Source organism: Oppia nitens, unplaced genomic scaffold, assembly GCF_028296485.1.
Source record: "Oppia nitens isolate AA-2021 unplaced genomic scaffold, nextdenovo-longstitch-racon4-pilon3 scaffold1_pilon_pilon_pilon, whole genome shotgun sequence".
Classification (NCBI taxonomy): domain Eukaryota; kingdom Metazoa; phylum Arthropoda; class Arachnida; order Sarcoptiformes; family Oppiidae; genus Oppia; species Oppia nitens.
Genome location: NW_026533199.1, coordinates 7,435,768 through 7,459,062, shown reverse-complemented (window position 1 = coordinate 7,459,062; position 23,295 = coordinate 7,435,768). Strand labels below are relative to the sequence as shown.

The 23,295-nt window shown below is 26.3% G+C and overlaps 8 protein-coding genes across 8 annotated transcripts; 3 read left to right on the top strand and 5 right to left on the bottom strand.

Moving 5' to 3' along the window:
* Positions 1-954: 954 nt before the first annotated feature.
* Positions 955-2,736, bottom strand: LOC128952011 (prostaglandin reductase 3-like). The gene is made up of 7 exons (XM_054297333.1): positions 2,376-2,736; positions 2,180-2,284; positions 1,979-2,077; positions 1,685-1,900; positions 1,465-1,623; positions 1,219-1,404; positions 955-1,094 (listed from the first exon to the last, which is right to left on the bottom strand). The coding sequence occupies exons 1-7, from the start codon at positions 2,583-2,585 to the stop codon at positions 1,038-1,040; spliced, it is 1,032 nt and encodes a 343-aa protein (XP_054153308.1). The 5' UTR covers positions 2,586-2,736; the 3' UTR covers positions 955-1,037.
* Positions 2,737-4,196: 1,460 nt separating this feature from the next.
* On the bottom strand, positions 4,197-5,980 carry LOC128952040 (prostaglandin reductase-3-like). Its single transcript, XM_054297364.1, has 8 exons — positions 5,676-5,980; positions 5,523-5,621; positions 5,318-5,416; positions 5,185-5,242; positions 4,955-5,112; positions 4,721-4,882; positions 4,462-4,647; positions 4,197-4,357 (listed from the first exon to the last, which is right to left on the bottom strand). The coding sequence occupies exons 1-8, from the start codon at positions 5,883-5,885 to the stop codon at positions 4,301-4,303; spliced, it is 1,029 nt and encodes a 342-aa protein (XP_054153339.1). The 5' UTR covers positions 5,886-5,980; the 3' UTR covers positions 4,197-4,300.
* Positions 5,981-7,775: 1,795 nt separating this feature from the next.
* Positions 7,776-9,328, bottom strand: LOC128952062 (retinol dehydrogenase 16-like). Its single transcript, XM_054297395.1, has 3 exons — positions 9,049-9,328; positions 8,399-8,776; positions 7,776-8,320 (listed from the first exon to the last, which is right to left on the bottom strand). Exons 1-3 carry the CDS (start codon positions 9,275-9,277, stop codon positions 7,815-7,817), a joined length of 1,113 nt encoding a protein of 370 aa, XP_054153370.1. The 5' UTR covers positions 9,278-9,328; the 3' UTR covers positions 7,776-7,814.
* Positions 9,329-11,163: 1,835 nt separating this feature from the next.
* On the bottom strand, positions 11,164-12,131 carry LOC128966479 (serine palmitoyltransferase 2-like). The gene is made up of 2 exons (XM_054313328.1): positions 11,434-12,131; positions 11,164-11,365 (listed from the first exon to the last, which is right to left on the bottom strand). The coding sequence occupies exons 1-2, from the start codon at positions 12,129-12,131 to the stop codon at positions 11,164-11,166; spliced, it is 900 nt and encodes a 299-aa protein (XP_054169303.1).
* A 1,831-nt stretch (positions 12,132-13,962) lies between these two features.
* Positions 13,963-14,753, top strand: LOC128966478 (uncharacterized). The gene is made up of 2 exons (XM_054313327.1): positions 13,963-14,653; positions 14,737-14,753. The coding sequence occupies exons 1-2, from the start codon at positions 13,963-13,965 to the stop codon at positions 14,751-14,753; spliced, it is 708 nt and encodes a 235-aa protein (XP_054169302.1).
* Positions 14,754-15,419: 666 nt separating this feature from the next.
* Positions 15,420-16,179, bottom strand: LOC128966477 (uncharacterized; the record flags this gene model as incomplete). Its single annotated transcript, XM_054313326.1, has 3 exons — positions 16,100-16,179; positions 15,755-16,033; positions 15,420-15,669 (listed from the first exon to the last, which is right to left on the bottom strand). Coding segments are annotated over exons 1-3 (609 nt in total), but the record flags the coding sequence as incomplete, so codon positions are not given.
* An 810-nt stretch (positions 16,180-16,989) lies between these two features.
* LOC128966476 (ATP-binding cassette sub-family G member 1-like) lies at positions 16,990-18,338 on the top strand. Its single transcript, XM_054313325.1, has 3 exons — positions 16,990-17,224; positions 17,378-17,538; positions 17,598-18,338. Exons 1-3 carry the CDS (start codon positions 16,990-16,992, stop codon positions 18,336-18,338), a joined length of 1,137 nt encoding a protein of 378 aa, XP_054169300.1.
* A 389-nt stretch (positions 18,339-18,727) lies between these two features.
* On the top strand, positions 18,728-20,687 carry LOC128966475 (ATP-binding cassette sub-family G member 1-like). Its single transcript, XM_054313324.1, has 4 exons — positions 18,728-19,678; positions 19,743-20,454; positions 20,517-20,587; positions 20,661-20,687. The coding sequence occupies exons 1-4, from the start codon at positions 18,728-18,730 to the stop codon at positions 20,685-20,687; spliced, it is 1,761 nt and encodes a 586-aa protein (XP_054169299.1).
* The last annotated feature ends 2,608 nt before the right edge of the window (positions 20,688-23,295 follow it).

The following is a 23,295-nucleotide window of genomic DNA, read 5'->3' as shown; positions in this document are numbered from 1 at the left end:
CTCTCTAAATTGTATAATATATTATCTATTGCTTTATGAAACTTATATAACACGTCTGAGATTTACCGGTTATAATAAATCTTAAAATGATTTTTTTATCACTACATCTCTATTAAATTAAAACATCATAACATTAATTGCGTTTTAATTGTGGTATCTGTTATACAGTATAATAGTAAACAGCAAATATAATTTAATTTACATTATAATCAATGATAACTTCTATATTATTATTATATAGAATCTATAATATATAATTGGAGTTGAATTTAGTAAAAAAATTAAAGCTATGTATAACTGCTATAATATATCTTTTAATACAATACTTTCGGTAATCATATGTGCTTTTGTTGAGTTAACATAATTTAATTGTTAATAAAATAAATTATTATAAAATATTTTATAGTAACAACTTTTTGAGTAAAATAGATAATTTTACGAATAAATGCTTTTTAATACTATTATTACAGTTGTATTATTTAATATATCCTAATAATAATTTTTTATACATCTGTAACGGATTGTTAGCTTTGACTACAAGTTTATGATATTTTTGTATAATATTTTAGAGTCAAAAGTTTAAACTATAACATTGTATATATATTTTAGGTATTTTCCATTAGTTTTGAATATAATTTAATGCTTAATATTTTATAAGTAATTTAAGCATTTTAGTCGCTTAGTTATGTTAAGTCACGGCAGGCCTACAGTATAGCCGAGCCGATGATAATATTGTGTTTAAGTTAATAATAATAAATAGTTTTGTTGTTTGATTACTGTCTTGTGTTGAGATACCGATCGGCCAAACATCTGAGTTCCCCTAACAAGCAGTTCAAACCTCTCCAATTATAACCCACTGGGGGTTCGGGAGGTTTGCCTTAACCGCTTTACATCTATGCAATAATAAAACATGAATTTGTTTATATAAAAATTTTATTACTTGATAGAAAATAATATAAAATTTATTAAAAAGTGATTTATAAGATTGTCAAATAAATTTAATAATATATGTCTAATTAAATGATGTTTTAAATTGATTAGTGATCTTGTATTTTGATAATAACTTTGCCAATATTGCGACCCGAATGCAAGTGCTATTGATTAAACAAAATGTTAATTATTATTATTGATTAAACAAATTGTTTATATATAAAAATTACTGGATTTAATTACAATGATTAGAAATAATAATAATATAAAAATCAATATAAAGTATACCTCAACCCCTCTGACCACACCATCAATGCCTTTAAATTCTCCTTCAGTGGTATTTTGTCCCAAATCTATAACAATTTTCAACTTATTGTTGACCACATCTCCAATTAATTTTGTCAAATATTCAGGGAATAAATGGTTAAATCCCGACAAAATATATCCGGTAAGACTCTTATTACCCATTAATAGCTATCAATTATATAAAAAATTATTTTTAATTATTTTTTTATTTGTTATAAAAAGAAATACTTTTGTATTTAAATTTGGTATTTGAATGTCAAGAAAACCTTCCGTTTGATAACCAGTAATACCGCCAACAATAACGAGTCGTCCTTTTGGTGCCAAATGATTAAACAGAGTTTCATATGTTTTACCTCCGATTGTCTCCCAAATCACATCAATACCATTCTGATGATAATTTTGACACAATTATAATAAATGATAAAAAATAATACAAATGTTTACAAACCGGAAACTCTTTAGTGAGCACTTCGTCTAAATTTTCAGTCTTATAATTAATCACTCGATCGGTTCCCAATTCTTTGAGTAGTTTAGCCTTTTCTGTAGATGATGTCATTCCTATGACATAACAGCCCTTTTGTTTAGCCCATTGAACAGCTATATGTCCGGTTCCGCCGGCAGATGCTGTTATCAATACTTTTTCACCCGATTTTATACGACCGGCCTTTTAATTAAATTATTTTAATATCAAATTAAATATTAGTTAAATTAATAATTTAAATAAATAATAATAAATCAATACCTCATCCAAACCAGTAGTTGCTGTTAAACCACAGACAAAAAGTGAAAGAAATTCTGGTTTAATACTAGGGATGGGAACCAATTCATCTGCTTTTGCGTACTATAATTGTTTGAATTAAATACAATTAATTTAAACTAAGCTTTTACACAATTAATTTTTTTTTTAAAATTATTATCATATATTCAATATATATAACAATACCAGATATTCACTGTAGGCTTTAGGTGTGACACCAAATGAAACGACTGGTTGTCCCACCTTAAAGTTGGACACATTTTTACCAATAGCTTCTATAAGACCCAACGCCTATCAATAAAATTCAACATTTAGTTAATTTTTATTTTAGTATTTAATTAATTTAAGAAATATTAATAAAAATATAAGATATGAATCGCACCTCTAATCCAATATCAAAGGGTAGTTTCCCATCAGTGAAATAACGGGCAGCAGTTATGTTAATATCAGTGGCGTTGACCCCCGCGTACACCACTTTCACTAAGATTTGRTCATCAGTTGGCGGAACTAACGGTACGTCAACCACTTTGACAGCTTCACGAAAATTGGCCGTCTTTTTAACCACAGATAACTTTTTAAATGTTTTTGACATATTTTGTATATATATATTCAATAGTTTAGCTATAAGTTTCACTTAAAAATATTTTTATTAGTCTTCAAATTTTTAAAGTTTATATAAAATTTCAGATATTATACTGAAATTAATGTCTACACAAAAACTGGAGATAAAACAAGATATACGTGTAATATATGTATGTATTTGAATGTGAAGTGACTTCAAGTGAGTAATCAATTAAACTGTTTTTCATTGGTTATATCAAGTGTATTGTTAGTACAAATTGTATATCTATTATAAATTTAGTATAATCTAAAAGTTATCAATGTAACTTTTCAAATAATACTGTTTATTATTATAATTATTATTTATAACTTATAAATACAGTATTTAGCACTGAATTGACCTTCAATAAGCATAAGTTATACAGTATTACAATATACTTATAATTAAGGTTCGATCAGATTTCTTCCCTCGTTTTATTAWCCAAAAGTTCCTTATGTTCCCCATTCCCTGGGAATTCTTATGGGAATCTATTTAATATATATTTAAATATTTTCCATGAAAATTAGAGGGATTTTATAAGGAAGTTTCCCTCCCTAATAAAGTAACCCAACTCTATTATATACCGGTATTTTGTATACAACTGTARTTTGTGCTTTAAATTAATAATATAATACTGTATAATATGATTGCATTTCAATAAACAACTATTTCATAATTCATAAAATGATTGACAATTATTGTCTCTAAACAGAGACAAAATAAAAAACTTTAAATTTTTCTTATAATTTTAAATCAACTTTTATTAATTTAATTCTAAATATCTTTTCAATTTGTTTAAAAAATATAAAAATTAATAATTTAATTTATTGTACAATCATTTATAACTTTTCAATTTAAATACTTATTCATTTTGTATAATATTTGGAGATTAAAATTAATTTAATAGCAATTATTGTACTTTCATTATAAACCAGCTGAGAATGCTTTAAAAGCATTTCCACACGAATTCCTTAACTTAAAAAGGAAAAAAAATTTTTAAAATAAAAAAAACAAGTTGAGAATGCTTCAAAAGCATTCTCATACGATCTCCTTAACTTAAAAAAGAAAAAAACCAAAAAAAAATTTTGTAGCGGAGCCTGGATTCGAACCTATGTCCTCGTGGGACAGACGGACAGACGGACAGACGGACAGACGGACAGACGGACAGACTTTTAGAATGCATATACGTATTCCTTTCAGGAATTCGTGAAAAAAACAAAAAAAAAATTAATTTTTAGACGCCATTTTCTCTATGTTCCTGATGAAATATCAAAATTTCAATACTTATCCCATAGCTCATTTTTTATGCTTTATAAAAAAATAAAATAAAAAAAAATCAAAAAAAATTTTGTAGCAGAGTATTCGAACCACTAATCTATGTGGGACAGACAGAAAACGGACAGACAGACGGACAGACTTTTAGAATGCATATACGTATTCCTTTCAGGAATTCGTGAAAATAGAAACAAAAATAACTATTTTTGTTTTCAATTACATAAATTATGTTGTTTTATCATACAATACATACAAAATACATTGACATTTAATACAGTATATGCCATTTGCAAGTTTTTTTTATTAAATTATAAAAGTTTGTGTTATCTATTTTTAAGATATAAGCAAATTTTATTAGTAAAAAATGTGAATTCAATATTTTGTTGTCTAATATATCAAAATAAGTTCTCAAATGTACTTTTCAGTCATTTTTACGGCTCCTGTATCTTAACGACTACTTTTCCGGTGCTTTTTCCACTATGCAAATGCTAATTGAAATTATACAACAATACAATACAAATGTTATACATGTATAGTACAGTATATAAAATTAGTACAAATATTATATAACAATAGAAATATCAAAGCATACCTCGACAGCCCTCATAACAGACTCAATGCCAGCAAACTGTCCGTCACTAGAGTTGTCACCAAAATCTAATATTGACTTCAATTCATTATTGGCTAACATTGTCATCAATTTTGGTAGATATTGTGGAAAATCTTCAGTAAATTGTGTCAATAGAAAGCCATTTAATGAGTTTGATTTCATTATTAACTAAAAAATTATTATATATTATAAATAATTATCAGCAAAAAAAATTAAAATAATAAAAATTATAAGCATTTACTCTATTAGTTAGTTGTGTTATATTGGTGTCTATATTGGATCCGCCGCTTATGTAACCACTTATACTACCGATTACTATAAGTCTTCCTTTAATTTTTAAATGTTTTACTAATGTATTGAATATTTCTCCTCCAATTGATTCCCAAATAACATCAATACCTTTCTTCGCAATCAATATATAATTATCAATATTTATGTGAATACAGTATTACTTTAAAAATATTTGCAAACAAACCGGATATTCATTTTTAAGGACATGACTCAGATTTTCCTTCTTGTAATCGATTACACGATCGCATCCAATGTCCTGCAAAAGTCGTACCTTTTCTGGCGATGATGTCGTTCCGATCACATGACAACCTTTCGATTTGGCCCATTGGACACAAATATGACCTATAATACTGTATTGTTATAGTGTTTATTCATAAAACTTTTAATAGTAAATAACTTTATTTTCCACAATACCTGTCCCACCGGCGGCTGCTGTTATTAGAACTGTTTCGCCTTTTTTAATATGACCCGACTTTTTCACAAATATATATAATTGTTTAATTTACTGTATATAATATATATATATATATATATATATATATCATACCCKATCAAGTGCTATACTAGCGGTAAGTCCACTGACAAGTGATGTCAGATATTTTGGTTTTAATTCAGGTATTGGTATTACATTATCTGGTTTAGCGTACTATTCAATTAAAGTATAATAATATATATTATATTAATTTATATGCATAGCATTCAAAAAATATAAAACTTAATTATAAATAAATTTAGATAATATTAGTTATTACCACATATTCTGAATATGCTTTGGTCTCTAAATAGAGTGTGGGCTGACCCACATTATATCGTTTGACATTTTTGCCGACAGCAGCAATCACTCCCAGTCCCTAATCAGTAAAAAATGGACACAATATTTGTTATTACAAAACAATGACCAATACCTCAAAGCCGACATCAAACGGTACTTTAGCGTCAGTGAAATATCTGCCGGCAGTTATGTTGACATCGGATGCATTGACACCGGCGTAGATATTTTTTATCAGCACCTCATTAGCTGCCGGCTCTTGCAATGGTTGGGTCACTATTTTGACAGCTTCGGCAAAATTGGCCGTCAATTTAGTTACCGATAGTTTACGAAACACTTTATTCATAATGTTATTATAATAACAATACTTAGAATTTTATTATTTTATATGATCTACAGTATTATCTCACAAATTATAATTACAATTATTTACTAAATTTAGTTAAAATTATATTTAAAATTACAGTAAATTTATGTTAATTAAATATTAGTTAAATTAGATATATATTTATTACTAAACTATTGAATAGTAAAAAGTATTAGATATTTTCATGTTATGTTTACAGTCAAATAAACAGTCATTTTAAGACCTTGATAGTACTGTAGAGTATATTTTGATAATTATTAAATTAATATCAAAAGATATTTTTAACCAGTTGAGAATGCTAGATAGCATTTCCATACGAACTCCTTATCCAAAGTAAATTTTTTAATTAAAATCAAATGACTCAGTATAACAAAATAAACTCAACTCTTGTCATATATGGTATCAAATGATTAAGTAAGACATAATAAACTCAACTTTAGTCATATATGACATAAAATAACAAAGAAGTTATGATACTTTAAATTTTATGTTAAATTTAAAAAGTATTAATTTAACCGTCATTTTTTATGTTCTTGAAGATATAAAAATTAGTATTATATGCTAATTCCATTTGCTAACTCATTTTTATGCTTTATCCAAATCTAAGCTTTAAATATTAAATTAATTTATCTTGAACTTTGTCCGCCATTTTATCTATGTACCTAGTTATAAAAATTTGTATACTAATCCCCTATACCTTATTTTTTATGCTTAATCCAAATATGAAGTCAAAATTTCAAAATTAAATTAAATGCGGACAGACTGACGGACGGACGGACGGAAATATAGAATTCAGATACAGTATGTACTCCTTTCAGGAGTTCGTGAAAAATATTGTTTTACCCAAAGGCATACAGTATTGAAGTTTAATTCGTAAAACATATATTACAGTAAATATTTAGTAATGACCATGGTCATTATAATTACATACATAACAATCCAAAATTTAATATACAGTATAATATTGAAAATGACTATTTATATACTGTAAGTAAGGCTAATATGAAATTTATGTTTAATTAAAGAATTATTAAATGTTATAATAGGATATCGTATATCTAATGTTTATTACATATTTAATATTATTATTGTATTAAAAGTGCAATGAAGTACATATTAACAAAAAATGTTATGATAAATATTTTTTTATTAAAATTATTATTATTACATAATTTCAATATCGTTATTAGAATCGTTGTTTTCTAAAACTATTAAAAATTAATATTAATTATTTTATTAATATATTTCAATACCAGAATTAAATTGAATAATTAATTTCAAATTTTTTTTTAAATAAAAAAATAATTATTATTACAAAACATGTGTTTGTTTGTGAATTTTTGTATTTTTGTTACTAGGTGGCGCTAAAATTTTTTTGTAAGCCAAAATTGTCATGTAATTTACATTGTATTATACTGTATTATACATACACTTTGTCTTTGCCAACACTGATTACTATAAATTATAATCTATATTATAGACTCTATAATGATTGAATATAACTAATTTTGAAATATCTATATCACAAATAATCTTAAATACTTTCTTAAAATGTAAATTGATTAAAGTAAAAATGATAATAATAAATAATAATGTATTATATTTGTAATTATAATTAATTAAATTAAAATGTTATCTAAAGTTTGCTTTAATAAGATTGAATTACCTGCCATTAAAAACATTTATTTGAAATCATTTCAACCATACAGGTATGCTTAGATTATTAGTATTTATTGTACAATATTAATGTAGAGTATATTTCATATTAAATTAGTTAAATTTAACACAAATATTAATTTTTTTAATTATTTAAACATATAACGTCATATGAAATATAGTATGGATACATATCAAAGAAATATTAATATAAATAAAAAATTAGTTTTAATATTATCTACTGATATAATTTCAGTCATAAATATTTTCGGGTTTAGACTTGTCTTTTGCAAAGACTATTAGATCCAACCATTTAGATGGTATATATGCGGGAAGTAAAGTCAATACTTTACTTTGTATGCCTTCAATGGGTCGGTACATAATTTGCGGCTCACTATTGAGTACGGCATCGACCGTATCGTCGACCACTAAACCGATATCACTGCCGGCCTTAAAACGATTGTGAAAGTCGAGCGCCACTTCCTTCTGGAGATTCAAATATGACTCTCCATAAGATTTTTTAACGGTATCACTGGATTGGTTCCAAGTGTTGATCAACAAATCCGATATATATTTTTCATTAGTCATGGGTGTCCTGAAGAGTCCCGGTTCAATAGTAATGACTTTTACACCAAATTTATGCATTTCACGTCTTAGTGTATCACAAAATGCAATGCACGCGTGTTTTGTCATACAATAAATGCCTCCCAAATCAAATGTGAACCTTCCGGCCAAACTCACCATATTTATCACACGACCTAATAATATGTTATATAAATTATATAATTTAACTTTTTATTTGGTATTTTTTTTGGTACATAACTAATAATACATACCTTTTGACACTTTAATAAGTGGTAGGAATGTACGGGTGACCCGAATCATACCAAATACGTTGACTGCAAATACCTTATGAAAAGTATCCAATGTTCCCCACTCTAGATGTCCGCAACTGAAAAGTCCGGCATTGTTGATGACTGCCCACAATTGATCCCCATGTGTTTGTAAATCTTTTTTTATGTGTTTGTAAGTGTTCAAAACGTTTGCATCATTGGTTACATCCATATCCAAAATATGCATTTTGTTATTAAATGCACAATTTGTAGATAATTGTTTCGCACCATTACTTGATACGGACAATACGGTAGCGTATACTCTAAAGCCGTTTCGATTTAGTTTAAGCGCTATTTTATTACCAAAACCAGTATCACAACCTTAATTGCATCAAATATTATATCATTTTATGTAAATTAATAAATAATTTTAACTAATCTATTATACAATTTAATTATAATACAGTATAAGTTATAATAATATAAAACATTTATAGATTCATAATGTAATGTTTATTTTAATATAATTATTTATTTATTTATTAACATTGTCAAAAATCAGTGAATTTTTAAAATAAAATACTGTTATTAAACTACATTGCTAAAGTTACATAAAACTATAAATTAATTTAAACAAATAAAAAATATCAAACCTGTTATTAAGACAGCTTTGCCTTTAGTAATGATAAACACTTTATTACGATATTTTCTAATATAAAGGGTCAGCAAATAGGATATAATCCCTATTAATATAGTTTTGCTTACAATTGATAGCCAGTGATTAAGTGATTCATTTATAAATGCCATGAAAGACATAATAGTAAATATAATTGTAAATTGTAGTGATGGCGATAAATCCGTTATTATTGATAATTTATTCATTTTATTACAGAAATAATTTTTAATAAAATTATAACAACAACAACAAAATAATTTACTAAAATATTACTATTTTTGTCAGCATTTAAAATATTAATTATTTTGTAAAGTTATGAGACCTTGAAATTTACACGACCTTCGCATTTGTGTTATATATTACAATCAAATTCTTATATTATTATCATTAATATTTGATAAACAATTACAGTAAATAAATATTTTTTTTGTTACTTTTTCATTTATTAATGTAATTTGACTGTATTTTTCAAGTACTTTGCCAAATGCAATCTACAGGTATTATATGAAAAGTTAAAGATTAAAAAGTAATTTAAAGTGTCTTATTATTATTAATAATTTATTAATTATAAATAAGATATATTAGTATTTAAGTTGATATTTTTAACGTAATTTTCAACTTATTTTAACAAATTAGTTAATAATAATATTTTTATAAATCTTATATAATCTTATAAAAATATATAATTTATATACAGTATTGATACCGGTATAACAATTATATTATAATTAAGTAATTATATTGTCAGATAATAATTTTGAATTAATGAATACTTTTGTTACTTTAGACAAATTATAAAACACATAATTTAATTAAAAACTAACTTTTTAATAATATTTAACTAAATTTAAATATGTTATTAGAATTAATTTATAAATAATATGTACTAACATTATATAAAGTTTTAGATAAGTTTGTAGTATTAATTAATTAATTAGTTTATTGATAAATTAGTAGATTAATGGCTGTATCATACATGATGCCGGTCTACAGTACAACAAAAATTAAAACACTATTTAATTGACTGTAATATTAGATTAGATTAGGTGTGTCAGTGTTCATACAGTATATATATTGATGTGTTTGTCATATATTTATTGTTTAATTTGACTATAGTTTACAAATGTTAAGTCAATTAAATCCCAAACAAATTTGTTTTCGAGTGTCTTATGGTTTGGTTCTATGGGTTCGACAAAATGTTCGGAAACAGAGTTGTCATTCATATWGTATTTATTTGATGTAAACGAAAGTGTTTTCTATAAAAACACTGAAATACTGATTGTTTTACTTATATTTTTAAGACGTGTCTCAATGTTATAACTCTTGCTTACTATTAATCCCATAAAACCACAGAAAACCAGATTATTAGACAAATAACAGACAAACCATTTTGAATAATCATATCATGGCTTATATCTGATCACGTAATCACTATAAAACCTACTAATCGTTAAACATTATTATTATTAATGTAATCAAATTGTTGTGAAATAAACAGAGAAATTAGTACATATTTTTGAAAATATTCTGGGTCAATTCCGGGAACAATTATTATTACATTATCTTTTAAATTAAATTGACATACTCATTTTTATTATTGATTGAAGGTAATTTTTAGTATGTCAAATTATTATTTTATTTAAAATCAATATAATCAAAAAAAAATAATTAATTTTTCTTATTTATCTAAATACATATATATAAGGTAAATACATTTATATTAAGTTTTATATATATATTAAAGTTTAAACATAAAAAAATATTTTGCGGCATTCATTAATATTTCATTAAAAATTTATTTTTAAATTTATTTTGTTTAATAAGCAATTAATTAATTGAATTGTATTTTAACTTTTTCCCCTTTATATAAAAGAAAATAAAAATTGATGATAATAAATTTGTAAAATTTATTAATTAAAACTTATTTAAATTAATTTAAAATAAAAAAATATTTAGATTTTTATCATATACTTTAATTTTTAACAACTTAATTACAAATGTAATAAATAATGAATTTTTACAAATATTGATTTAAATGTATCAAATAATTTACTAAATATAATACATAATTACAATAAGCAAAGTTATGGCTTTATTTTAAAACTTTGCTTTTATTAAAATTTACGGCCAATTGTGAGCCAATTGTATCGATAGTTTCAATAGCCTTGTCTAACATAGCTCTGGTATGTGAGGCACTGACACAAAGTCTTATTCTGACCCCAATTAATGAAGTGACCGGATAGGCCACTCCTATTGTTGCTATTCCCGACTCCATTAATTTTATCAAAAGATATCTACAAATGATTACAAATACAATTAATTATATACTAAATTATTTTTGTAAGATATAATCAATAGTTACTTAAGATATGACTCCATATAAACCATAAGCGGTACAACTGGTGAGTCGTCGTTTCCGTCCAAATGATATCCCAATTGTTTAAGTTTTTGACGAAAATATAAAGTATTTTCATGAATACGTTTGAGTCGTTCATGTGATTGATTTTGATTGTAATATAATTCACTTAAAACAGATATGATTTGTTGAGCTACAGGAGCTGCCATAAGTGTCCCATAATGATAGGCTGCTGTCTTAGAGCGCAAGTATCTGATCGTCTTTTCATTGCCAGCCATATATCCTCCCGCAGCTGCAAAACTCTTTGTAAAAGTACCCATAAGTATATCAATGTCTCGAGGATTACAGCCATAGTAGTCGCAAACACCTCTTCCTTGAGGACCAATAGCTCCTATACTGTGTGCTTCGTCGACATAAACATATAGTTTATATGTTTTCTTGATACGTAAAATTTCCGGTAAATTTACAATTGTTCCCTCCATTGAATAGATGCCCTCAACAATAACAATAATTTTTTTCCATGACTTTCCTGTATGCGGTTGTCCAGTAAGTATGGCGTGTCTTACTTTTTGCTCTAAGTCAACCATATCATTGTGTTTAAATATCTCAATATTAGCACCCGATAAACGACAACCCAATGCTATGGAAGCGTGATTTAATTGATCACTCATAACAAGACATCCTTTGCCAAACAAAGCAGACATTGTATAAGCATTTGTACCAAAACCCATACCGAACACTAAGGCATCAGTTGTTCCCAAATATTTAGCCACTAATGACTCCAAGTCGTTATGTATTTGTTGTTTCCCTGTAAACATAATTTAAATCAAATTAGTTGTGAAATTTTTAAATATTTTTTTAAATACGTAAATATTTTAAAAACTTAATAAAACTAAAATACAAACCAATTTCAATGGCCGTTCCGCACACACCTACACCTAACTGATGAATTTTATTTTCAACACAATCAGCGATCGGGCCGTCATTATCAGCATAACCCAAATAATTATAGGAACCAAAATTAATTGCATTAATTGTTTTACCAGTTAAACTATATAAAAATAAATATTAGAATTAATTTTATAAAAATAAATATTAGAATTAATTTTATAAAAATAAATATTAGAATTAATTCTATAAAAATAAATATTAGAATGAATTTTATAAAAATAAATATTAGAATGAATTTTATAAAAATAAATATTAGAATTAATTTTATAAAAATAAATATTAGAATTAATTTTATAAAAATAAATATTAGAATTAATTTTATAAAAATAAATATTAGAATTAATTTTATAAAAATAAATATTAGAATGAATTTTATAAAAATAAATATTAGAATGAATTTTATAAAAATAAATATTAGAATTAATTTTATAAAAATAAATATTAGAATTAATTTTATAAAAATAAATATTAGAATTAATTTTATAAAAATCAAAACACCTAACATACCTAAATTTTTTTGTTGATTTGTCAAAACTTCTATCCATAACAGTTAAGTGATGACCAGGTAATGAGCAAATAGGATGTGCCAGTCTATCCAGAAATCTCCAAATAATATTGCGATAATAAAATCCATAAAAACTATCATACAATGGTTGCGGATATTTATTTTCATCACTAGATTTTTGACAATTATTTGAAAATAATTTAGTTTGAATTATATATAACAACTCATTTACAAAGGCTATTAAAACAAGTATAACATGACTTAAGTAATTAAAAACAATCATATGAATCGGCGCCTGTGGACTACAATCTCTATGAAATGACATTTTTAAAAATTATATATATATTACAACTTATAAAATCAATTAATATATTTTACACATAAATTTATATATTTTTAAATATTATTTATTAAACAATTTATATATATAGTTTATATAGTTTATATTTGTCAAGCATTTGAAGCATTTGTCTAATATTTTTTAATTTAAAAATCATTTTAATTTACGATATGATGAGTTAAAGTGAAAAGATTTTACATAAATTATATATATCATTGAAAACTTACTGATAAATTGCGAACTATACTGTTAATTGCGAACTGTATTTGATTGCATAGCCAGGAATAATTATAATTTATTTTTCATAACATATTAAATCTAATATTTTAATAATTTATTTATTACAGTATATATCGTACAATAAATGCTGGATGACTCTGGTTATTGCTATTAATAGATTAGCGGAAACAACCTATTTTGACAATTAATTACACAATTCATAAAAATTTATAACGTTAGTGTATGAATTTTAGCTATTAAAAAACGTTAATCTGTCACATAGTTTACAACTAAAAAATATTATTTAATTACAATAACACAACTATTAGTTTTAACAATTGTAAATTCCTGTAACACACATATACCACATCTATTATATGATGTAAATTATTAAGTAAATGATCAGTCAAAAGTTTAAATATAAATATTGAACATAAAATTTTTAAGTATGAATTAATATTATAAATAAATTAAATTAATTTAATAAAAAACTAACTATAGTTTAATAAAATTAATGAAAATGTCAAATGATAGTGAATTAAATGAAATCAATAATATAAGAAAAAAGTTAAAAAATGAATACGAGTTAAATACAGAAGATTATTATGCAATGGATGTGGAGAGAGCTTTGAATGATAATTGGCAAATACAACGGTTCCGGTTAGCCATTGATGACAATGATGAGAGCAAAGCATATAAAATGTTAATTTCTGCTCTTAAATGGAGAAAGACTTACGGTTTGCTCGACAGAAATGACGACTACTATCCTAAAGAGTTATATGAGATTAACTCGACTCAAGTCTCGGGACCGGACAGTGAGGGCCGGTATATATTGTGGAACTCTGGCCGTAACGTTAAGAAGCCGTCGCGTGAAATACTTCCACTAATTATTCAATTCATTGTACATCACATTGAAAAACTAGACATACTGTCAGCCAGTAATGGTATGCTTATGGTCACTGACTTTAGTTTCATAGGTTTGGCCAATTATGATGGAGAACAGGTGCGTCAAGTCAATCAAATTTTGTTTGCCTACTATCCCGGACTCTTGAAGTATTGCTATGTAATTAACTTTCCGTCCGCTTTCATACCGTTTTTCAAATTGTTTTTAATGTTCTTAAAGAAGAATATGAGAGACAATTTAAAATTGATTTCAATGACAGAAATTGAACGGTTTGTCCAAATGGATGTCATTCCTCAAGACTTTGGAGGTAACAAACCATTTGCCATTGAATATCCAGATTCTGTACAACCATTGGATAAATGTTCATATTATATGTGTAATGAAAAACAGAAAAAATTATTGATTGAATTTTATCTCAAATTTAAACTATAACTTAAATTATAAATATTTATATAGAAATTATAGAAATAAATATTATTAAAAAAAACATTAAAATAATAAACAAAATCTTATTACATTCTTTAAATTAATTATAAATTTTTGTGTATATTAAAATATTTTTTTAATAAATTTTTTTACGTAAATATAATATTGAAATATACAATAAATGAAAAATAATACTATAAAACTAATTTTTTAACAAAAAAAACTAAGCATTTAATATTTATAGTACATTGATTTTAAAAGTGTCAACAACTAGAATAAAAATAATAATATAATTTATTTTTTATAATAAATACAATAATGAAATATTCTAACATATAATAAGTTAAATAATAATCTATTTATACATTTATTTTGAGTTGTATTACCATAATATTAAAGTGATAATCATAATAAAGTAACGAAATAAATTTATATTATGTTTAAAGTATAATTAAATTTAATTAAAATAAATAAAAATTAGTTTGTTATGTAAATAAATGTTACAATAAAAATTTATAATTATAATATAAATAAAATTTATTTATTAATTTTTTAGTTATTACAATCAAGTGTATATTACTAATTAATTGACAATTTTACAAACTATTCATTAATTATTAGATGAATTATATTATTTATTTAAGATTTTTAAAAATTTCAAAAATATACAAATAAGGAGTTTTATATAGTTTTTTGGGTTTACTGTCCGGCAATTCCTTCATCAAAGAACTGCATTTTGTGGAGTCGTCTTCATATTTGCTGCAAATWAGATTCATTGAGTCAACCGATGATTTCCTTATGTGAGACTCAAAGCCATTGATGGCATCATTTGAACAAACAGACAGACCTTTCTCTTTAAGTGAATTGACTGTACAGCGAACCCATTCATAATAATTACTAAAATAAATTAATTATAATATTATGTTTTAATTACATTCATAATAAAAATTATTATAAATTATTATAAATAACTCATACATACCAGCAAATGATGGGTACTTTGCTTTTTTCATTTCTGACTTTGTTGGTAACGGCCAATACATTAATCATTTTACTCCAACAGGTTCTCAATTTAGGCTGAGCCACATTACCACACTTTCCCCAACTGAGRAAATCATTTTTCTTTTTGCCATTTTTGCTACAATACTGTTTGTTTACTTTGTCGAAGTTGTAATTAGCCAAAGATAATAGTGTCTGTGATGTGCCCTCCAGACAGTCGTCGCTATATTTTATGCTCAAGTCTTTCGCATCCTTGACATCACTGAATATTAATAGAAAATTAAGATCATATGAATTATAACATTTATATACAGTATGTTATACTAACCGACAGTATTCTTTAAGATCGTCTCTAGTCGTCGGAAAAGAGTAATCTTCGGGACCGAACTGACCAAAAACGTTAGACATTTTGCGGTCAAATTCCCGTTTACTGCAACCTTTGTCTTCGGGTGCCGCAGTGGTCCCCTGTTTTGGACGATTACGGGTCTGAAGTCCAAATGACAGTTTGCATTGTAAAGTAATTACAATTATTATTATAGTATAATAATTTGTCAAATTCATTATTTTGGTAGTTTATTAATTAATTAATTAAAATATATAATAATATAAATGTAATAAATGATATTATTTATATAAATTGATAACCAATGTTATTGACCTCAAATATGACACTATATGACGCTAATTATCAGTAAAATGATGTACTTTTGTTTTAACTACAATTTAACTATATTTTCATTTAATTATAAATTTTTGTATAAATATTCTATTTTTATTTTTTTTAATAATAAAATTTAACATAATTTTAATGAAATATAGTTTAAGTATTATTAAATCTTTTTTTTTATAGTTTATCAATTATTATATTAATTAAGAATTAACTAATAAAAGTTAATAATTATAAAACTAAATATTAAATAGATATTTTCAAAATCTGTATTTCATTTTTACTCTATTGCAAGTGTATAATATTTTTTGTTAATATCAAATTAAACTTAAAGGAAGTTAAAATTAGTTAGAAATAAAAATGTTTTTACAAAAATGACAATTTTTAGTAGTATTTTTATTAACATAACATTTTTAATTACTAAATATATTGCTAAATATCAATGAACTTTAATATTGTTATTCAAATTGTAAATTAAAAATATAGTTCAATTAGTCTTAACTGACAAACTTATCAAAATATTTAGTGTTTAATATAGTAGTCAACACCCAATGTCTACCCATAAGACAGCGATTGCATGGATTGATCTCAAGTACTCAATCTCAGGTATATTGAGACAAAATAAGACGTTATTGGACAGAGTTAATGGATCAGTTGATTTCGGCTCATTGACGGCCCTAATGGGACCGTCTGGTGCGGGAAAGACTACACTATTAAGGTGTCTAAATGGTAAACATAAATCAGGTCTTTCCAGTGACAGCAAGATTTACGTTTCCGGTAAACAACGTATCAATAATTGTCTTATTGGCCAAAATGAAAAAGATTACCTCATTCTGGGATTAACTGTCAAACAAAATATGATTTACGCCTCAAAATTAAAAAATAGTTTGAAAAATGAAAAAATTGATCACAACTTGAATGTGACGAATATATTACAAGAATTATTGTTATCACATGTGATGGACACTCGTGTTATTGACTGTAGTGGTGGCGAACAAAAACGGGTAACAATTGCTTTAGAGATGACATCTCTGGTAAAGCCTAACTTGTTATGCATTGATGAACCGACAACTGGTTTGGACAGTGAAGCCGCGGAAACTGTAATAAATAAATTTTAAAAATAACTAATAAGATAATCATTTTTAATTATTAATTGCAGATTATGAGAAGTCTTAAGTCATTATCACAGTTACATAACATTGCAATCATAGCCAGCATTCATCAGCCAAACAACGAAATTGTCCAAATGTTTGATAAGCTTTATGTACTGAGTATTGGTGGTCATTGTATTTTTTCGGGACAACCCAAACAACTACAACCTGTGCTCATGCAATGCGGTATCGAAGAAATTTTGACCGATAGACGGGAAGATCAAACAGCCATCGAGTTATTGCTTAATATATCGTCGATTAATGAAAACAACGATTGTATACAACGTTTAATTCAAAATCAAAATATCGGTGCCAAACGCCATGTGCTTAACACTGCCGCCGACCATCTTGTTTATAGTCCCCATGGAATTGATATTAAGACTAAACGCTTCACATTTGCAGACTTGTGGCACCTAATGATGCGGTCGATGCTCTATACATATATGAGTCAATGGAAACCTCTTTTACTTCAATCAGTCTTTTATATATTAACGGCACTCATAACGAGTCAGTTGTTCAGCAGTGGTATCGGTCGTACAGATGGCTGTTACGATAGTCTATGGGATGTCAATAGTAGTTGCTTTCGGACACTGGAATCGGACGAATTGCTTCATCAAAATATTAAGTTTATATTTCTTAATTCAGTTATCATTATGTTTATGCCACTAACCATCACATCGTTAGCATTTTCATCAGAAATTCATATATTTCTTAATGAACACCAAAACAGTAAGTTTATTGAAAACTAGTAAAACATTTTATTATTTAATTAATTTACTTTAAAGGATGGTATAGCACAGGTTGTTATTTTATATCGAAAATTATTGTAGAATCGGTGCCATTAATAATAAATGCCATCATTTTTTCATTGTTAACCTATTTTTTGACTTCTCAACCAATGGATTATTACCGAGTGTTGTCTTATTCAACTGTTATAGTATTAGGTATGTTATGTATTCAGGCAATTGGCTACTTATTTGGAGTTATTTTTGTCAATTTCCAAAACATATCAATTTTATTTGCTATCGGATACTATAGTATTATATCATGTTTTGCTAACATTTTTATACCAATTAAACAAATGCTTCCAATATTGCAATATATAAGTGAATTTTCATTAACAAAATGGACATCAAATATGGCTATAATTGCAATTTATGGATACAATCGTTGTTCAAATGGAAAACAATCTATAGTTCTTACAAAATATGAATTGTCTGATTCAGTGTTTATGGATTATCTTAATTATCTCATATTAAATGTGTTTGTACTGAGAATTATGGCTTATTTTATGTTATTATTAATTGCAAATCCTTCACTAAATATCACAATAATTTCTAAGTGTTGTACACTTAAGAAGTGGAGGAAGAGTCATGATATTAGTCGTCAGCCATCTCTTAAAGAACATCTAACTGTTCCCAATCTAACTGAACAAAACTATAAACAGATCACTGCATTAAACATTATGAAAGTTCCTTCTATTAACATAATTCCCATTAATGATGATATAAATAAAAAACATGAATTTATCAAAAATAAGATATGCATTGCTTGGTCGGCATTAACTGTAATTAAAAAGAAATCTCTATTAACTCCTGAAAAATATATTTTAAACAATTTGAATGGTTTTCTTGAGTTTGGATCAATGACTGCACTATTAGGTGCCTCAGGAGCCGGAAAAACAACACTTTTGAAAACAATTAACAACACTCAAGAATTAAGTATAAACAACGAATCGACAATTTATTTATCAAAATATCAAAAAATTAGGACATGTTTTATATCTCAAGACRCAAGCGATCATTTAGCTTATGGCTTAACAGTTGGTCAGACCATGAAATATGCCTCACTATTGAAAAACAGTGCTTTTATTGGAACTGTAGTTCAAAATTTTGATCACAAGAAAAATATACATAAAATTTTGAATGATTTGCTCATTAGTTCTTGTATTGAAACACAAGTCCATAGTTTAAGTGGAGGACAACAGAAACGTCTGATTATTGCAATGGAGTTGACATCTGCTATAAAACCAAATCTCTTGTGCATCGATGAGCCAACCAGTGGTCTGGACAGCAATGCTGCTCAAGTGGTAAGACATTTATGTTTAATAATTTTAATTACCAATAATAAGTATATATTTAATTTGATTACAGGTAATGGATTGTTTAAARCGATTGTCACAAAAACATAACATTTGTGTGATAACATCCATTCATCAGCCAAACAATAATATCTTTAAGATGTTTGATAAGTTATATGTATTATCTAAAGGAGGACAGGCTGTATATTCAGGTTCTCCACAACAATTGAGATACCATTTGACTGAATGTGGTGTTGAATGCTTGGAAAGTCAAATACCTATTCAAGTGTTGGTTAAATATTCTTGTAAAAGAGTGGATCAAAGTTTAGTAGAGAATTTGATTCACAAGACAAATGAAATGCAAATAAATTTGATTACCAATCGATGCAATCAAGAAACTAATGTCTATCCAAACGGAATACCATTTCTAAGCAAACGATTTTTCTTGAAAGATCTTAAGCATCTCTTATTGAGGACTTTAACACAAACTTATCAATATTTTTATCGATTTTTATTAATGAAATTTATAGCAATTTTGTTATCCGGCTATTCATTGACGGTATTGTTTAACAAAAATATTGGAAAACCGAGCGGTTGTTTCAATCTTGAAGACGACTTTGAAAATTGCAATAAATCTGACGATCGTCTCAAAGATGAATCCCTATTAGTTCAAAATATTTTCTACAATTTTTCATTCATCCAATTATTTCTATTCTTTGAATTGATTACAACTACTATGACATTCACACCGGATGTCAAACTATTTCTCAGTGAACACCGAAACAGTATGTTATAAATCACATCATTATATTAAATATTATAATTTTTATGACATTGAATTGAATAGGTTGGTACAGCACCGGTACATATTACTGGTCCAAAGCCATTATTGAAATACTTCCAACACTAATAACAACAGTTTGTTTTGTTTTTATAGTTAACATTTATGAAGATTATACCTATTTTTGGGACTATTTGTTTGGATTAATAGTTGCTATACTATGCATGCAAAATATAGGACATATAATAAGCATTTACTTTAATAATGATCTTAAATCTGGTATAATTGCATCAATTCTTTATTATATAATTTTATGTTTATTTAGCAATTTTTTGGTACCTATTCATGAATTGCATTATAGTCTTCAATGGTTAAGCAATTTTGCGATCACTAAACTCATATCTGAGTCTATATTAATAAGATTTTATGGTTTCAATCGCTGTACAAAACATGAGATCTCATCGATAATGTATTTCTTTAGACTCGACAATAGTTTTTATTATAGAAATTATATTTTACTTGTTATACAGTTTATAATACTAAGAGTACTAGTATTGAGTATACTTTTACTTAAAACTAATCTAAAAATTAATGGTAAACATAGTAGCAATCGTTTGGTAAAATTAATGGCATTTACACAAAATATAATTAACAAAAAATGGAAAAATAATTATATTATTTAATTTTCTGTAATTAATTACTATTATTTGTTATTTCATTAAATATGTATTTAATAATATCTAATAATAAATTACATATATATTAATGATATATACAATACTTTGATAGAGACAACAAATATTTGAATTTTTGTCAATTTGTCGATCACTTTAAGCGTCTTCTTTGGCAACATTTTCGTCGTTTTTCTTGTTTTTGTTTACTTCTTGATCACTCTTTGAGTCATTTTTATCATTTTTAGTCTCCGAACTGTTTTCAGTTTTGACTGTATCTTCAGTTTTCATCTCTTTTTTGGAAGAATCTCCAGTTTGTGACTCCTTTTTGTCTGACTTTTCTTTTTTATCGCTTTTTGATTGTTCGCCTCCTTTGCCTCCTTTTCGGCATTTTTTGAGTCTTTTGTAAAACTCATCACTTTGTGGTGTCTTTTTGATTGTGTCATTGATTGGAAAAGAGTTGAAAACAATGTTGTCATCGATAGTGTCTTTAAAATTAGTATTTGTCGGTTCATTTTCAGCCATTAAATACAGAGACCAGGGTTTCTCATTTTGTCGCTTTTGTACGGTTTGTAAGCCATCTTTTAGTGACCAGTACTCAGAGTATTCAAACTGTCCATCGGATGGCAAACACAATACAATAATACGTTTCCCTTTATAAAGAGTGTCAGTACTCTTGTCTTCAGTGATATACAGTTGATATGGAAGAAGCCATTGGTTTTGCTTTAAGAAGATAATTGCCGACCTTTTCTTTTCTTCAGAATTGTCGCGAATAAAATGACTTTTCTTGTATTTGTCTGTTCCAAGCACTCCATCGTCTTTTTCTTTAAACATTTCATATAACTCTTTGTCTGTAAGTAGTTTGTCATCGCTTTTGTCATACAAACGGAACTGTAGTTCTGCGTCACAGTAGACGAACCCTCCTTCTTGTACTAGAGTGTGGTTTTGATCGGCAACGATGGACTTGTTTGGATCGACAGTTCCAATATCATAGACAATAAGTGATGTATTTGTGCCGACATAAAATCCAATCCATTTACCGGTTTTACTCTGTTTCAGGTCGTTGTCATAATTGTGTCCTTCAGTCACCTCATAAATTCCGGCCGCATTACTTCTGTCAATATTTGTCCCACCAATTGAATATCGGGTCCACTGTCTGCTGTGATATTTATCCCCTAAAGAAGCAATTTTTAGACCACAAATAACTTTGTTGTTGCGACCATCAAATCTTGGTATGAAACTAACGATCGGAGAAACCGTCTCAAACAATGCCTTTCCCTTAGCRTTTGGCACAACAACAGCGCAGATATTGAGACCTTCAGTGGTCCTATACTTTGCCATAACGAGACACTCTCCGTATAAATTGATTTTAGGCAACAATTCTTTGGCATCATTGGTGTGCATATCTTGAAGATTGAGAAGTCCACCGATTTTTGCATAATATTTGAACGCTTCTGTGGCCGACACCGGAGTCTTCTTTTCAGTCAAAGTGATGACTGATTCAGACAATCCTTTTTGGTTCTTGAATTGTTTGCGAACCGCATATCTGAATACAAATCGATTCTGACTTTTCTGTTTTGTTGACATCTTTTACTTACAATTTGGAAACGATTAGCAAATCTACTATTATYTAATAAATTAAATTATTTGAATTCAAATTATTAAACAAAAGTTTAGTCGATTGCACGTTAAATTAAACTAAAATTCAAATATCAACATAAAAGTTAAATTTAGACTAACCTGTCATTCAATTGTTGTCAAAATATATAAGTATTGTGTGTTTGATAATTAATCATTTTAGCATTCAAACTTTTTTTATGTTTTTATAAGTCATATATATTATAACAAATATTTTTATTTATTTATGTTATATTAGTATAAATAATACTCTAAAGTAATAATTTGTAATTTCAATAGAAATAATACAAAAATGTTGACAAAATTGTATAAAAATTTTTATTTCAAGTTATTGTATTTAAAATACTTTAATTTAAATACAAAGAAGTAAATTTATATTAATATTTTAAATATTGGAAAATGAATAGAAATGTTTGACATATTTATTCCGTATTTTATAAAACACACAAATCTCTAATAAAAGGGTTAATCACTATATAGTAAAACATTAGTACTGTATTTGATATCATATTAAGAGCTAATGTATAGCATATGTG